The sequence below is a fragment of the Leptinotarsa decemlineata genome, unplaced genomic scaffold (genome assembly GCF_025532065.1).
Source record: "Leptinotarsa decemlineata unplaced genomic scaffold, Ldec_3_MD MMD2_P_RNA_scaffold_6, whole genome shotgun sequence".
Classification (NCBI taxonomy): domain Eukaryota; kingdom Metazoa; phylum Arthropoda; class Insecta; order Coleoptera; family Chrysomelidae; genus Leptinotarsa; species Leptinotarsa decemlineata.
In genome coordinates, this window is record NW_027412533.1 from 4,796,111 (window position 1) to 4,813,894 (window position 17,784).

Here is a 17,784-nt window from a genome sequence, read left to right on the forward strand (position 1 = left end):
AGTAAGAGAGAGTTTTTTCATCACTTTTACTGAGTATCACCATGAATAGTTATACTATCAGTTTTCTTTATTTTGTTTTCTATTCAAAGTTATAACAACGTTATTATTTTATATACATATATCATGTCAAGAATGAACATGATTTGTTTATTTTTTATTTCATCTCCTACTTATCAGTATTGATGTATTTAATGTCTTTTCGTAATTATGTCCTTATGTACTTACTTAAAGGGAGAAAAATAGTCCTAAAACAAATAGTCTATAGTCAATATGTATATAATTTATTTGTATAACAACATTAGGAAAAGTACATATTTTGTTCTATATTAAGTAATATCTGAGCGTGGGGGTATAAATACAAAGTCGAGTTACGAAAAGTATCTGAGACGAAGTTAAAGCTAAATTTTAAATAAAAAGCTCGAGATATCTTTCTAAAAACTCAGTTCCACTAGTTTAGTAAAATATACAATCTAGAAAATCGTGAATACTGTGACGTAAAAAAAGAGATATAAATATTATCAACTCGTTTCAACATTTCTAGGTACACTGGCAAACATAAATAGTACACGCTAACATGTCAAAAAAGTCACTATAAGATAAAAAGGTACTTATAGCAGATAAACTAAACATTTTTATGTACAAACAGCATTGTCAACACGCATACCAAAATAATAACAAATTCTCACTTTAACAAAAACTAAAGTATTGCAAAAATTTGTTCGTTGTTATCGAGACAAGATCACAACATACATTTTCTATATCTGTCTAGGATTCTGTAGCACCATAGTTCTTGAACGTTCTCTATGAAGCACCAGAATGGGAAAGGAACGAGTTAAAGTTTAGAATTTTTCCCCTAACGATCTCAAGGAATAACAAACGAAACTCGGAAAATAACCCCAAAGTGCAGTACGATATTTTATATACACAAATTTTGTTAGATTGAAATAAAGACATTGGTGGAATTTTTTGAAAATTGCAGTCACCTTTCTTAAATGTTATTATTAACATTGATACTCATGAGAAAACACTTCTTAATACCTATTTCACCCTTCTCGATCCTTCACAATCACAGCCGATGTTCTAAAATAGATCTATTTCCGATATATGGCTCAAAATTATGAAATTACTATTTTTCTATAGCCTAATTCTAATTCTTCATAAGTCGAAACTAATATTCTCTAGGCTTTCCTCCATACCCAAATTTTTTTCCAAAAAGGCTAACAATAAATTCATTTGAAGTGGTAAGTATAAAAACAAAACGGCTGAAGCTTTCATGGCCGAGGTTTCCAGTGGCACTATCGTTATTTGAGTTTAAAAGCTGTCACTTTTTGGAATTTCTTCCTGAACTCTCGCTGGTGCGAAAGGCTGGCTTCATCAGAGGTTCATTCATCTTGAGTTCATCTCCGATGAGATAAACTTAAGATCTATGAACCTCTGAAGAAGCTAGCCACTCGCGCCAGCGAAACGTCAGGAAGAAATTCCAAAAATCGATGACCTTCAAATCCGAATGAAAATACCGACACTGAAAGAAGTTTCAAAAAATATAATCTTCACCAGGAAATTTAAAAACATTATTAATAATTTTCAGTGCCTTTGAAGTTAATATCAGTTCTATAGGAAACGCACGTTATTATTATGAATACTTCGTTATATTATTATAGAGAGAAAGACAATCCAATGCTTTTGATGCTTTCAAAATGGCAGTCAATCAGTTGCAGCTAATTTTATTATCTTTTACCCTTGTCGATTTTCGAATATTCAATTAGGGATGGCAAATCCCAAAAGTTTCATTGTATGAATAAATAAATCATGGAGTACTTCAGCAAAAACTTTATCGCCGTGACTTTTAGAGAAGTGTGTTTAAACTGGTTCGGAGATGTCCCTGAAAGCGTATTATTGAACCCTACCCTTTTTTTGATATATTCAAACAATCTGGTTGCCATTCTGATTCAAGAAAAAACACTTTTTTGAAGGATGATTCCACCTTTCTCTGGCTTAGCAAGAAACCCTAAAATGTGCAAAAGACCCAGTGCTTGGACGGAGTAATTTAGAGTTTTTGACTGATGATTTGAAACTGAATAGTTGTATCCTAAAAAACGAGAATCTTCGGTTTATTTATAGATAACTGCAAATGGGACGGTGAAAAAATTGGCATCAGAATGTTGTGCACTTAGAGATGTCTTCGTGAAAATTGTCTACCATTTTTTGATCAAGACACTTGAGATGTGGTATTGCTTTTTGGAGATTGTGCAGTCAACATCATTTTAAGTCATTGTGTGTTTTTCATTATTTATATAAAGCAGGAAAATCAGGTATTTATAATCAACAGTTCAAACTTTTCCTTGCACTAATTGTTCACGAAGAACCAAACTTGATATGGGTCTACCACAGGAATCAATTTAGAGTTCCATATAATCCAAAAATTTTGTTGTCCTACCCTGTATATGTCAATGTATTTCTGCCTGTATTTCTTTAGGAATGAAAAAATATTAGGAAAAATGAAATAAAGTATTGTTATTATTAGTGGTAGTAATTAAGAAACATTTATTACCTCTCTCCAACGTGTCTATTTTAAGTTGAATTGCAGGAAGGGACGAACATGAAGAAAGTTTTGATTGAAGAATGTTATCAAAGAATCATTTTGATTTCTCATGAAATACATTTTTATCAACATAAAGGTATAAATTGGATAACAGGGATCTGTTTAAAAAAATCTGTTTTCTCGTCAACCAGCTGTCGCACTTCGACGAACAACAACCCTCAGAAGTTGAAACTTGTGCCAGCTAAGGATTAACGAGGTCTTACCTTCTACCGTGTTAGGAATCATACGTTAAAAGGTAAGACCTTGTTAGTCCTTAGCACACCCAAGTTTCTCAACTTCTGAGAGTTGTCGTTCGTATGGGGGCGACAGCTGATTAACGGAAAAACAGATTTAAAACGTGATTCCTAACACGGGTTGGACGATAGCAAGTGAAAATCGATCGTTCAGACTAGGGCTTGAACCACCGACCAACACGGCAGTCAATTTGAGTGAGTGAACAAACCACCCACATCGAACCGCCTGGCTACCGACCGACCATCATAGGCATGTCTCTTAACAAGACAGACAAAATGATAATGATCTGCGATTTTCATTGGAACCACCAACTAAAAATTCAACCATCAAGTCAAAATTATCTTGAATTGTCTGAAAACCAAAACCAATGTAGTCTTCGTTTAAAAAAATCGCTATTTTTCTCAAATGCGTTTTCTGGAGTTTCGTTTCCCATTGACAATCGGTGCCTTTCCCTGAAACTTTGATGCACTGTCAAATTTCCAAATTCTAACGTCGTTCCAGTACTATACAGTTTGATCTAAGCTACACTTACATAATAAGTAACCCAGTTCCATCCACCTGATTGCACAAAAAACCCGATTTTTTATTATAGTCTCCGCTCAAACGATCAAGTGCGCGGGTGCGTGTGTGTGGTACGCTTTAGGCTTGATCCCTCGTTTTATTTCCATGTCCTGCACATAACCTCCCGGTTATCAAAAAATGTAGTTGAAGAAGAGAGATTATAAAAAACAAACATGTATTATCACAGAAAAGATTTGACAGATCCAATGCGTCAAGAAATTAATTTTTCAACAGACTACCTTCTACATTGGACGGACATAAATTCGAGCAAATAAGTCACGTTAGGTACGTACTTGCAAGAGCATATTCGCAAAGTTCGAATTCGTGAATTTGAAGTGCCTTTTATCGTAGAATTTGAGCAACGCGGGGCTGTAGGGGTGTTTTTCTTTGAGGTGCAAGTAGTGGACCTCAGGTTCGTTCGTCGTGTGGCCGCATTCTTCGCAAACATACACCTTGGTCCGCCTCTCCTTGTAAGCGTATGCGTGCTGTACACCATGCACTTTAAGACAGTGGGATTCCAGGGAGCAGCGTTGCGTGAAGGATTTCTCGCAGAGGGCGCATTTGTAGGGTCTCACACCTGGAAGAAGGAAACCATTGAGAAATTAAGTTTTGACATGTTGAGTTAAAATAAAATGAACTCTTATCAACCAAATCAAACCATATATGCCCAAAGGAAAGAGCATCAGTGGAACTGATAACAAGGGGTTGCCTCAAAGGGGTTGTATACCCACTGTCAGTGTGCAAAGTACTATTTCTTCTGAGAAAATAATGAATATAAAGTATTGGGCTAACTGGACGATTTGGTCATTCTAGTTCTGGGAAAATGAATAATATTGTTGGGGAAACTTGAAGTAGATTTTTATGTTAGAGTTCGCATGTTAGAAAATAAAAACTATAGTCTTCCTAATTTTCTCAACGAATCAACTTTCACAGATTGCAATTTATTAGTCATTGAAAATCATCCAAAGTAACTCAAGTAGATAATTAAAAAAATATGCAATGTTGGATTCATTCTTTCTTAGGTTACATTAATGGTGTTCCTCAGAAATCAGAAATCTATTCTAGAACTTCTTTCTTTTCTAATCTATAAATTCCCGTCGAAATTTAGATTTGAGTGGGGAATAAAAATAATTTCAGATTGCATACCAATCATATGACTATAGTGGTAGTTGTATTCATGAAGTCCAAATCAGTATGACAAATGCAATCGAGTTGTTTAGGTATAGTTCTGTGCAACCGCAAAATAAATAACTTGTCCAATATAAAAGTCTTGTGAAAAATATGAATGACAAAAAGAGAATCCTGAAATGTCTCACCTGTATGCGTTCTCGTGTGCCTCTTCAAATCGAACGTATCGTTGAAACCCTTCCCGCAAAAAGTGCACAAGTATCTCTTGACATCGGAATGGCACTTCATGTGCCTGTTCAGGAGACGCTGCAGTGCGAAAGTCTTGTTGCAGATCCTGCACGCGAAATTCGTCTGACCGTCCTCTGTCGTGATCGACGCTACTTTGGCTTTGTCTTCAGTCCTTGAGGTGCTCCTCGTCGTCTCCTGGCTGGCCAGGGGGTTCTTGATGCCGTGGCCGCCGTTGACGAATTCCAGCTGAACCTCTGCAGGAAGACCCAACTGAAAAAGATAACCGGGTAAAGGCATATGACTCGCGTCATTCAGGAAAGCAACGCTTTGATTTGGGCAGTGCTGAAAGCGAAACTTTTTGGTAGTAGCTTCGCGGTGTCGATAGAGGTAGATAGTTTCAGCGATCGATTTCAAATTGATTAAATGTTTTGACAATCAGTGTTGTGTATATTTCCATTTAGTGAGAGAACGAGGGTGCAATGATAAACAATTTTTTTTCAAAAGTGACAATTTCACTACTAAGGTTGGATATTTGGTGTAGCAATTCACATGGTACAGTTGAAGAGAAAATATTGAGGGGTGTTTGTTTCTTGAATTATAATAAAAAAGAACAGGATAATAACAATCTTTGTTCACTAAACAACAATATGTGAAATTTAGTGTGTAGGTTATGATTATTGATAAGCTATACTTAATACAATTTTTCAAATGAATATGTACTAACATCACGTCTTAACTTAACTGACATTATTTTAGATTATTTATGAAAGTTCTTATACAGTTATTGAAAAATTCCTCTGGTAAAGAAATCAAGTCTTCTTGAGAGTGGTGCTTCCAAGTTTTTCAAAATTTCATCAAAAACTTCATGGATAGTGTTATTAATTTTCATCAAGTAACGGGTAAGCATATTCATAATTTTATCTAACCTTTTATAATGTATGACTTAAACACATTTAAAAAACTAATTTTTGTTCAGAATTTGCTTTTATTGGTATTATCAAGAAATAATTTTTACTTTTTTAGTTCAAGTAGTTTTACTATTCATTCTAGTCAATATTTCAATTAACCCTCCTTCTAATTCATTATTTAGTTCCAGTGAACAATGGACCCAAAACAAGCGCTGCTCTCAAACACTAGAACTGCCACACTCTTCTTGACGTGCGTTTCACCAATGAAATTGGCGTCTTCAGGAGGTGAAGTAGACTGTTTACTTCATGAACACGCCAACTTGGTTGGTGAAATACACGTTGAGAAAAGTGTTGTAGATCTGGTTTTTGGACACAGTGCTCGTTTTAAAATTATTCTAGGTCTACCTTTCAAATATTTGACGTTATTTTCATAATTAGAGAGTTTTATGACATTAATGTTTACCTGCTTAGATTGAAACAAAACAAATGTTTATGAGCAATGAAAAAAATAGTGTAGGTATCGTGTATAAAGCAAGTAAATCATTCACTAGTTTTCAAAAAACTGTTGAAACACATCAAACAAATTGATTTTTTGTCGCACGTTCCAAAATTGAAGTTCAAGTACTTCATGTTGGAAAAATTCATCTTGATATGTTCAATTTATTGTGATTTTTCATGAAATTAAATTTGATACTTCACTCGAGAATTTCTTAGGTTATTTTTTTAAAAAAAATATCTAAGCCTTTAAATTAAAAATATTGTTGATTTCACCGAGTGAATATAATGTACTTCTTAGATGTTTTCATGGAAAAAATGATTCTAAAAAAAGACCCGAATTTTGGTGTTGTGCCAAAAATTTTAATTAGATAAAATATTGGTTTTTTTGTTCTAAATATTCCATACTGATTGTTTGATATGATGAAAGTTCATTTCAGAAACTTGGGTAGTATTAAATTAAAAAAGATATTTGGATTGAATCTATATTTTACTTTGATATTAATTAAAATACGATTTTCATAGAATGGTTTTCCACTACTTTTTGTTATTTCACTTATTCTAATGCTATTCTTGTGTATGAATTTCTTTTTTGAAGAATTCTAAATTCATTTGGTATTTTAGTTGAGATTGTATTTCATCACATCTTCGGAATTGATATATTATATTATGTTGATTAAGATTTCCTGTTTAAAGAATAAACATTTATCATATACTCTTATACTTATTAAATCTTAGTGTAAAATTTTAACGATTTATGTATTTATTTGCATACAATAAAAATTATAGTCTTTAATGGAACAAAGAAAAAATTTAAAAATTTACTGAGCCAAGCACTGCAGCTTTGTTTTCCATTTAACCTATGTAAGCAGCAAAGACCATACGTAAAAAACGTTTCCTTGTCAAGAAACGATGAAAATTGAACAAATTCGATATAAAGTATTGAATTTAATTTTTCTTCCATGGGAATTCACACAACTACATCTTGAACTACTACCACCTACCATCCCTTCGTCTTTGTTTAAATAAAAGAAAAATCTCGCTTTGCCATAAATCAAACCAATGCTTACCCTGTGGAGAACATTAACCCTGCCCTGCAGGGAGGGAGCGTCGCTGCTCGAACTATCCCTCCTGCTACCCCTTCTGCCACTCACGTTTGCGGGAGGCGTGTTGGAGCCGCCGTCGTGGGGTCCGTCCAAGGAGCAGCTCGCCGCCCCCGGCGAAGGCAGCGACATCGTCGTCGGCGAGTCCAGGTCTAGGCCACTGCTGTTGAATGACAAGCTCGGCGAGAGCATCTGCTGGGGATGGATCTGCGACTGGAGGGAGTCCGCGTTGAGGGGAGACTGGTACGGGGGCAAAGATTCCTGGTAGATTTTCGAGAACTGGTTGTGGGAGAAGCTGGATCGGTTTTCATAGTTCCTGCTGAGGAGAATAATAACATGATTCGTTGTCGTATAGGTTATTAGAGTATACACTGGTATACGATTGAAATGGATTTAGAGTTCAGTATTTGAATGTAGTGTTATTAACAAAAAAAAAACTAGTTCCTGAAGAAAACTCACCTATTCAACATCTGCTCACTGAAGGCTTCGATATTCTGATCGACGGGCTGCAGCTGCGAGTCAGGCGTTATCGCCGGCGAGTGAATATTGCTCGCGATCACATCATCGCTCTCGTTTTCCTCGCTAGGCAGTCTCTGGAGGAAACTGGACAGATCGGTGGCGTCGGAGAAGCTCTCCAACAGGGCGTTCTCCGCTGAGCTGGAGAACGTCAGCGTCGCCGTGAACTGCAGCGGATCGACGACGGTGCCGGTCACCAGGTCGACCATCATCGAGTCGTCGTAACTCGAGTATCCTCCGGGAAGCAGTTGGTTCATGGGGTCCATCTTGGAGTCGTAGAGATCGAGGTCGTTCTCGTCCTTCATTACGATGCCATAAGAGGCGTTCTGGAGGGTGGAGTATTGCTTTGGAGGGCTCTGGTTGCCGCTTATGGTCAGGTTAGCTAGTTCTTGGCCGGTGTCGCAGTCCATGTTCTGCTGGTTGGAGAGAATGTAGTTGGAGGAGTAAGTGCCGTTGGCGTTGTAATTGTTGCTGTTGTTGCCGCCTGCGAAATGACATTCAAGCTGAGTGAGCATTTATTTATTTGTTCGCGAGTATAAGCTCATCAAAATATACAAAATTAAATGAAATAAAATCACATCACAGTCTCTCAATTAGCTAAGTCTACAACAAGGTTAAAAGAATGCGAAGAGAGTACAAAAAAGTAATTAGTGCATTTAACCCTTTGATATTCGCAAAAAAATCCAGCTCCCCAAAGAATTAATTTGCCAACCTAGATCTTCTACTTACAAAGGAATTACATGCTACATTAGTTTTGAAAAATATGAAAGGAATTCTTTCAACATGTTGAAACATGCTCTTGCTTGAGGGCCAAGAGAAAATGGAATGCATGATTCATTTCTTTACGTCAAGAACACAAAACTTCTTAAAGTAAATAAAAGAAGTTGAATTTTCCATTATAACTATTTGGCAATTCTATTTTACCTTTCAAAGATTCGTAAAAAGGCGGCAAACTGCCGGTGGGAGGACTGCTAGGCCCGTAATTTTGTCTTCCGTCCCTTCCGGGGTTCATTCCACCACCCCCGGTACCGCCTCCTATTGCACCCCCCGCTCCACCGCCTGACGAACAACCGCTGAAGTTGATGGTGCCACCGCCACCAGACGATGTTGAATTCGATTGATTTCCTCCGGATTGACTGCCGGATGAGCCTCTGCTGTGTCCAGCTGCCGCTGACATGGTCACTGGCATCTTACCAACTACGGATCTAGAAATGTATAGAAATAAAAGTTATACGAAAATTATATTTTTTCATCTATACATAAATTGAAATTATGTATGATATAGATTTTATTGAAACAATATAGTAGTGGTGTAGCTGTGAACGGAGTAGGAAAATCTGAAAAAATCGTTCAACGGTAGTGTTTACAAAAAGTCATTTGAATTTCGAAACACTCGTTATTGGCAACTTTATGTACATCAGTTCGATTACTTTTCGGAAAACAAACAAGAATAACCTTACTCATTCACACAAATCTTTTGAAGATTAAGCTAGTTTAAAACTTCAAGGAAGCTTTACAAAATACCACATTGAAAAATGAATATCATTATAACAGAAACATATGAATCATGTATAATATTTCACATTGTAAACATATTTAATTACTGTGTGAGTTTTACACCAATTTTTAATGACTTTACTAACGGGTCTATGAAAAATGACTAACGTGCCCGAAAGGTGTGGAAAGAAATCCATAACAAAAAAACTCACTATGCCATCATTGGTATTATCATAACTATATACCCAAAATGACTCCTATTGAGATGTCGACGTTTCAGACTGAATAGATCAAAGACAAATTCGAAGAGACCTTGGACTGTACAATGAACTGCCTGACTATTTAAAAGTTTTTCAATGAACAATGAAACATTTTTTTTACTCCACTGTAGAATACTATTTGTAGAATTTTGCAGTGACACTGTATAGGTTGATTGAAGTAAACTGACAACACGTTATTGTTGGTCTCTAAAGAAAGTTTTGAATTACGCTAAGCTAGATTGACTGAGTTGAGTTGTTGCGAATCCTTATTCCAGAAAGGTTCTTCCCGATAGGCAGTTGTCAAATTATCCACGTGGATGCTCTTGATATACAAATTCTCGCAGAACTTGGTATTTTCCGCGATACTTCTCGAACTTCTCACTATTTTGTGTATTGGCTATTCTAATTTCCGAACCTAAGTGGCGGGCTTCCACTCTTCTGGTTTGGAAATGGTCTATAAATGGTATTGCCAATTTGCCAGATGTCACCCTCCTCTGTAAAAGCATCATGAACCTCTGCATGCACCCGAGCAAGTTGTTGTGGTTACAGGAGCCTACTCTTGTGGAAAATATTGCGTGTTCCAATTGGCTCCACCGGTGGCATAATGAGCGGCTCTAACGGGAGGTAGAACTCCCTCTCCGATGAAAATAGGATACATACTCTCCCAGATTTTGGTCTGAAAGGGAATATGGTCCGGTTGTTTTTTTACCATCACTGTCTCTCAGTTCGCGTTTCTACTCAAAGCATCTGGCATCATCGCGATTGTCAACAGTAGGCAAATCTTTGAGTTGGACTCCACCATATTGTATTCGAGACCTCCAACTGGGTCAGTCGTGGAAACCCCTGTGTTGTTTATTTGAAGGTGGTTGACAACCCTTTGTTGTGTTTTAGGAATCAAGTAATCATTCTAGTCAGTAGTTAGCACCGAAGACCCACGATCGGTACCAGAGGGAGAGTAAAATTCTCCCTCCCGGTGTGCCGGTCCGAATTTGCTCTATTTATTATATTACTATTAGCATAACTTACCTCACAGATATCAACGGCTTGCTAACTTTCGAACACTGACTCCTTCTCTCCTCTCTCAGCCTCTTTTCCTCCTCCTCATTTTCCGTCTCCCCACGTCTCTTCGGTATGTGGTAGTCGATCGGCTGCTCCTGTTCCGGTTCCTGGATCACCAGATTCGTCGGCATCCGCGTATCGGTATCCTCCTCCCTCTTGGTCGTTGTTTTCGGGGTGCGCTGGATAACGGAAAACTGCCTAATGGGGGCTGGGTTCTGCGGCTTGGGCACGTCTTCGGGGGGCTTCTGGGCGGCGGGGATGGTTACTTTCTCTTGCTTCAAGGCGGGGTATTCTTTACGTTCCGCCGGGTGAGCACGTGCCCTCGACTCCCGTAAGGTTTGTCCCCTCCGAGGATGGAAGAGATGAAACGTCGCGGAGGGCCATTGTCGGGTTTCGGCGGCTCGGGGCTGGGAGATATCGATTTGGAGCGGTCTTCTGGTTTCTTCTCGAGTTCTAGAAAAAAAATATATAATGAAGATTTTCTCTTGGTTTATATACATTGCGGAAGTAAACATTTCTCTTTTTCTTTTAACTTTTGAACGACACTAGGTGGAATCAAATTCACACAAAAAGGAACCATTTTGACGCTTTCTGATGAAAAAACAATAGTTGGCGCCATCAAAGTTCATTATGAATTAAAAAGGAGGGTATTATGATGACATCTATTTCAATTCCGTAACGAATGTTTGGAGTATAAACTGAATGGCAAAAAGTGATTTTCGTATAATTCAATGTTTTTTAGTTTCGAAAAATGCAGCTATACGAAATGTGAAAATTTGGTACAAGAAAAAATTGAAATATTTGAAATATTTTCAATTCAATCTTCGGTAATATCGGAATTCTAGGAACCATAGAAATTGAGTTATATTCTTATATCCTAGAGATATTTATGGAAAAAAGCTAGTACAACATCGACAGAGAGTGAACAAAAATACGAATATACACTCTGTATAATATGCTGACAGCGAAAAATGTGAATTTATCACTGATATCACATTAACGAAGTCATTGACATGAATAAAAATCAGAATAGGTCACAAAATGGACCCTTGTTGTATTGAAATTAAAAGGTGACTCATATGAACAAGATTAAAGATGAAGGAGAAAGAAATACTATAGAATAAAAATACTCGGGTGGAATTGAGTAGATGGTGGAATTAAACGGAAATTGATGAAGGATGAGGGTTCAGATGTAAATATGTTACAGGAGAAAATAAATTAAGAGGAAACAAAATGAACAGAACATTGGACAAATGAAAAACACAACGAATTTAGATGGTATAAACTAAGCAGATTGAAAAAAAAGAACAAAAAAACGAATTGATTGTTCTCTTCATGAACAGAATTTGGGGATAAAGTTGGCTTAACTTTCTTTCGTCGATTTATATGTTCGATTCATTGTTTTTACTCATTTTTACTGCCCTGAAGAAGCTTCCCATTAGAAGCGAAAGTTTGACAAAGTCAAGCAGAGTTTTGATTTTTAATTTTTTGACTGAGAGACCCCGTTAATCCATTTTATTGTACATTTCTCCATTCTCAATTTCAAATATATATATAGTCGCCAGAAGGCGACTTTAATCCGGTAGACCAACAGCAACTTGGAAATGATTTGTTACTCCGCTGTTAAAGAGATAGACTATAGACTGATGTACGTTCAATTGAAATTGAATTCATTCGTAGGTGTTGGTATAAGCATTCATAAGACAAAGTATATCAAATCATAATGTGGGAAAACAATAGCATTTGATGGCTTGAAAGCAAGGCCTAAGCCAAGGAAAGAAGATGAATATTTAATTTTTTTCACGGTTATGATTCATATTTCTATGCACTGGAAACACTTTTTTGGAATTGAAATGAATATTTTCAAATCAAGATGAGTATAACTTTATATCTCACCACAGTTCTGGGAAATACTTCTGTTTAAAATTGCAGATTTGGGATATTTGACCTTTTCATTGACAGTTTCACATACATCTGTTATTCATAAATTCTGTGATAACGGAATTTGTTGAATATCCAATGGGTCTGCATAGCATTATATTTCAAGGTTTTCGCACCAATAAAAACTTGTTTTTTGAGGTGACTGTGGATGTGGGGTCACTGAACGGAATATACAAATCCTAAATGGTTTTTTTACCTCAACACCAGGATCTATAAACTCAATAGTGATTTTATCTGTACAATACGTTGAACTATCAAAATAATGGGTGAATGTCGGCTCTTCAGAAAACGGGTCTTGTTTTACATTTTACATGGCAATTGGAAGCAGTTAAAAATTAATTTCATAATCATCTTTCGAATCCCAGAGCTTCACCGCGCTTACGCATCCCATAATAATACTAATAATTATCAAATTATTCGACTGAAACCGATTTTTCCTTGAGACGGGATCGAAAAAGCCCGCAATTATGACTCCATAATCGACAGTATCGATCGCCCATTCCATTTGATCGAATGATTTCTTTCTCACATATCAATGACAAATCAATTCGTATTCCTTATTGTTGGATCGCACGCTGAAATCTTGATCACGAACAGTCACGTGGTCGGTACAGTAAGCATAATAAATAGCTCTTTGAATCTGAAAGAAGGTTCATCGGTCATCCTTGAATTTTAAGACTGGCATTACGTTCATGAATTTGAAGTTCAACGGATAAAGCAAGGATTGATTTATGAGGGGAATCGGAATATACGGTGTCGTTCAAAACTTTTGTTATTGTAACAAACAGGGCGTTACAGAAACTAACCAGAAAGTTTCCTCCTGGTTTTCTTTAAATATGGTTGAAAACATTGTTAACACATACAATTTAAGCTTTTTGGACATGTTTATTTCTGCAAGTGAACTTTTGTTTCACTGGATTTAAGATTGTGTCCTGTTTCAGGAATTTTTATTTAATCTTATCATCATTTTTGTAAGAGATTATTCTACTCGATGAAATTCTAGAAGTTGTTCCAATATAATTCAAATTGCAATGCAACGTTTGATTTTTCAAATTAAGTGTTGCAATTTTCAGTAGTGTTCGTGAATTTCCAATCAGGTACTTTGATATTTTTCCTTGAAATGTTCATATCATTTCAATTACTATACTCAAATCCTCTTTTCATGTCGACCAAAATAGTAAATTTCCTATCTTGTGAAATAATTCATACATTGTCTCTAGATTGAAATACAGAAAGTACAATCATTTCTACTATTAAGATTGGGACAAATATTTTTTGTCAAATTTCTTAAGCCACAATTTCTTTTCAATAGATCGCCAGATCTATTGAAGAGAATACCAGACATCTTTGTGAACAGATTCCCAGAGCAGATCCATCAACAGTCAGGATCTAATTTGACAAATTGTATGAACGTATTGTCCATCTTTGCATCTCCCACAAGACATTTCTCCATTGTCCGTTTATCAACTGAAAAAATATCGAATATCCTTCGAATACAGCACACCGAACGAAGAAAAAGCATCGTATCGATTACATCAGAATTTCAGATGAAAGAGATGCACTTGAAAAGAAAGTTCAATGGCAAGTTCAAGGCATAAGCGGTGCGTTACGCAATTATGGATGCGTGTAGAAAGTGAGAATTCCTTAACAGAAACTTTCTCCGGTGATATAACGAAGTTATCTCATAGTTTCTGGGTCAATATTACTGGGTGAACGCCGATGATTTTCTAGTGCTACCTACTTATTCGATTACAGATGAACGCGATCAAATCCATTTTATAGGAGCCTAACAGAATTGAGAATTACGGATTGTATATGATGAATAATTTACAGTGCTTGACAGAAATATTTCACAAAAAAGCTCGGACAGACCAATCGTGATAACTTGGATGATATACTTTTTATATCGGAAACGATAAAGGAGATATTTATAAAAATATAGATACACAAATAAAATTGTCAATTTTCGAGCTAGGTTTATCGAATCTGTCCTAGCAGTGTCATCACTTTGACTTCTACCAAAATAACATGATGAATTTAGTCTGTTATCGTTCAACAGTAAATTTATTTTACTCGATTAATAAAACTCGAATATTTATAATCGGAGTTTATTTTTCAGCCTACTGATGTGTATAACGCAGCTAAACACACAACCATTGAAAATACTTTTTTACCTAATTTGCAAGACTGAATTCGGTTGCTACCTTCTCAATCATTTTAACATTCATTTTCAATGTATATATTCGAATCACACGTTAAAAGGTAAGACCTCGTTAGTCCTTAGCTCGCACAAGTTTTTCAACTTCTGAGAGTTGTCGTTCGTATGGGGGCGATAGCTGATTAACGGAAAAACAGATTTTAAACAGATTAAACAGCCAGAACACTTTTCATATCCTCTGAAAACAAGCACTTGCCCAACAAAATGCTCATCTCTATCAGAATTATCCGATCTGAGGACCAATTAGCATCTTACCTACTGTGTCCAAAGTTCTTGAAATGATTTGAATGACTGACTTCATTGAGGCTAATAATCTCATTACCGATGTCTAATCTGGATTTCGCTCCAACACTCTATAGCACTTCTTTACATAACAGATAACATCTACTATGAATTGACAGAAAAAAAATGAAGTCTTTTGGGTTCCTTGACTACAATAAGATATTTGATTCACTTGATCATACAACTCTGTGCAGAAACCCATCTTTTGTTGCTTAACTACAATAAGACTTTTGATTCACTTAATTATTCAACTCTGTGCAAAAACCTTATTTGAATTTTCACCTAGTTCAACTCAAGATGATGGAATCAGATTGAAAATCGCTACTGTAACATACAGAGTACCGCAAGGATCAATTTTTGGGAAACTTCTGTTTTGTCTCTATTGAGACAGACATATTTGCACGAATGCAGAATTCACCGATTATACGCAACTTTACTACCTACTTTTTCAACATGGAAAATACCAATATCCGTGTATATCAATACTTCCAATCCCTAATTGACATCTCTTTCGCTCATAACATAATTCTACTAAGTCTGCCTTCATGTTAATGGGTCGATGACTCAGTATGATTCCTTTGCTCGTAATTTTCACATCAGTATCGATAACCCATTTGAGATTTTTATTGCATGTGAATCGCCTGTGTCCGTCTTCAGGGCCGTAGCGGAAAGAAAAACCAGGGGGGGGGAGGGAATCTAAATTTTCCTAAGCCCACCAGCAAAATTTCCCAACTTTCGAGAAAATGAAAGCCGAGGGATTCGTTACTATTGTAATATATTAATTTTCTTACTTAGCTATCCAAAGATTGCTTGAGTTGATGCCTGTTAGGGTATGCACAAACAAAAATAAATTTTGGTAATTATTAAAATAATAATGGGAATTATTCTACTTTGGACCAAGGTCCTTGGTCTTCCACCATATATAGGAATATTCAATACAAATGAATGGAAACAACAACACTTAAATAATATTGTGCTTATTATTTTCTAATATTTTTTCTACCTTCACGGGCCGAAATTTCCCAACTTTTCCAAGTCGAAAAAACCGCGAAAAGTTGGGAATTTTGTAAAATTGTCACTTCAAAATTTGTGGACTGTTCAGGACTGTTCTCTTAGTTGGGAGAAATTAAACTTTTTTGAAGTTTTCAAACAACTCAGAATTTCAAAGTGATCCCAACCTTCTCCTGGTTCTTTCCCTTTTCTTATTACCTCTCCGTTTCTAATCTCTCATTTTTATTTTTTTGCTTTTTATCAATTTTGTTACTATTATTTTTTTCTATCTTCACGGCCAAAAATTTCCCAACTTTCTCCCAAGTCGAAAAAGCAGGGGGGAAGGCTCCCCCCATCCCCCCATGACAACGGCCCTGTCCGTCTTATTTCAATGTAGTCGTGGCGTGGGTGGTTTACTCCATTCACTTAAACGACCACAGTTATAACCAGTGGTTCAAGTTGCAAGGCAGGACGATCGATTTTCATTTTCCTAATCCAACCCGTCCTAAAAATCGCATGTTAAAAGGTAGTACCTCGTTAATCCTTAGCTTAGCAACACTTTCGACTTCTGATGATTGTGGTTCGTAGGGGGCGACAGCTGGTTAACGAAAAAATCGATTTTGAACCGATTCTTCGTAAACAGTTACAATTATACTGCATCTAGTTTTAACCTGCTTTGTAAACTACTCATTGTAAGTTGAATAAAGACGATTTATTGTCATTACTAACAATTGTATGCGATTGATGTGTTTTTTATTCAGGTACTTTTATAAAGAGACTTTGGACAAATAAATAGTCATTCAACATATCACCGACGTAACTCTTTTGACTAGCCCTGTATAAGTGTATAATTTCGTTATCGAAAGCCACCGACAAGGCCGGCCTTGGGCTGGCCAAAGCCGTCGTTTCGGATTGCGCATTGCGGTACAAATGTCGGAGGTATCTTTTGTTAGGTACCACCATTCCAAGGAATGGTACGCAATTAAAACATCTCGTACAGGTATAGCAGAATGCGAGGAGTATAACAGGGCATTGTTCTTCAGGAATTATGAGCAGTGCTGGCCTTGGCAACGTTCGGCAGCTTCTCACGTCGTCGCAGTCAAGGTTTCGAATTGAGAAAGACGGTTTCATTGACTGACTTTAGTTTGATAATAATATATGGTAAATTGAAATAGTTTTGGCGAAATATGCACGAACATTGATCAGAAGTTTGTGGCAAATGGAAATCTTCTAATGTCAAACACCCCTTCTTGAGGGGTAAATTTGAAATATTGAACAATCAACATCATTGCGGCAAATGGAAATCTTCTAATGTCAAACACTCCTTCTTGAGTGGTAAATTTGAAATATTGAACAATCAGCATCATTGCAATAATATATATCACCTGTACAACCCACAAAGCCTGAAAATACCTTCAGTTCCTGGATCAGTTGAATTTTGTACAAGTGCAGGCCCAAATCACGAAGCAAAATTCGCCGAGTTCTTGTGAGCGACGCGAAATCGACTGCCTCGGATTCTTCTGCACACTTTCACAGACAGCGACTATGTTTTCGGCAGATCATGCGTTTTGTTGACGTACGGGTGTTGGTCGATCGTTTACTGAACCAGTGGACTCAAATTTATCCACTGCATTGTGAATAGTTCTCTCGGTAGGACGATTGAAGCGACCGTAAATTGGGCGGAGCGTGCGGTACGTTGCCCGAGCAAAACACCCATTCTGATAAAACAATTTTATTATTTGCACTTGTTGTGGAATGATAT

General features: G+C 36.6%; 1 protein-coding gene across 1 annotated transcript in view; it reads right to left on the minus strand.

Annotated features, from left to right (window-relative positions):
• Positions 1 to 265: 265 nt before the first annotated feature.
• The window catches only part of ovo (transcriptional regulator ovo), a 42,777-nt gene continuing 25,258 nt past the window's right edge, over positions 266 to 17,784 (minus strand). Inside the window, 7 exon segments of the mRNA XM_023158936.2 lie at positions 266 to 3,974; positions 4,714 to 5,023; positions 7,227 to 7,578; positions 7,719 to 8,259; positions 8,700 to 8,980; positions 10,559 to 10,898; positions 10,901 to 11,044. Coding sequence (XP_023014704.2) covers positions 3,679 to 3,974; positions 4,714 to 5,023; positions 7,227 to 7,578; positions 7,719 to 8,259; positions 8,700 to 8,980; positions 10,559 to 10,898; positions 10,901 to 11,044 — 2,264 coding nt within the window. The 3' untranslated portion in view covers positions 266 to 3,678.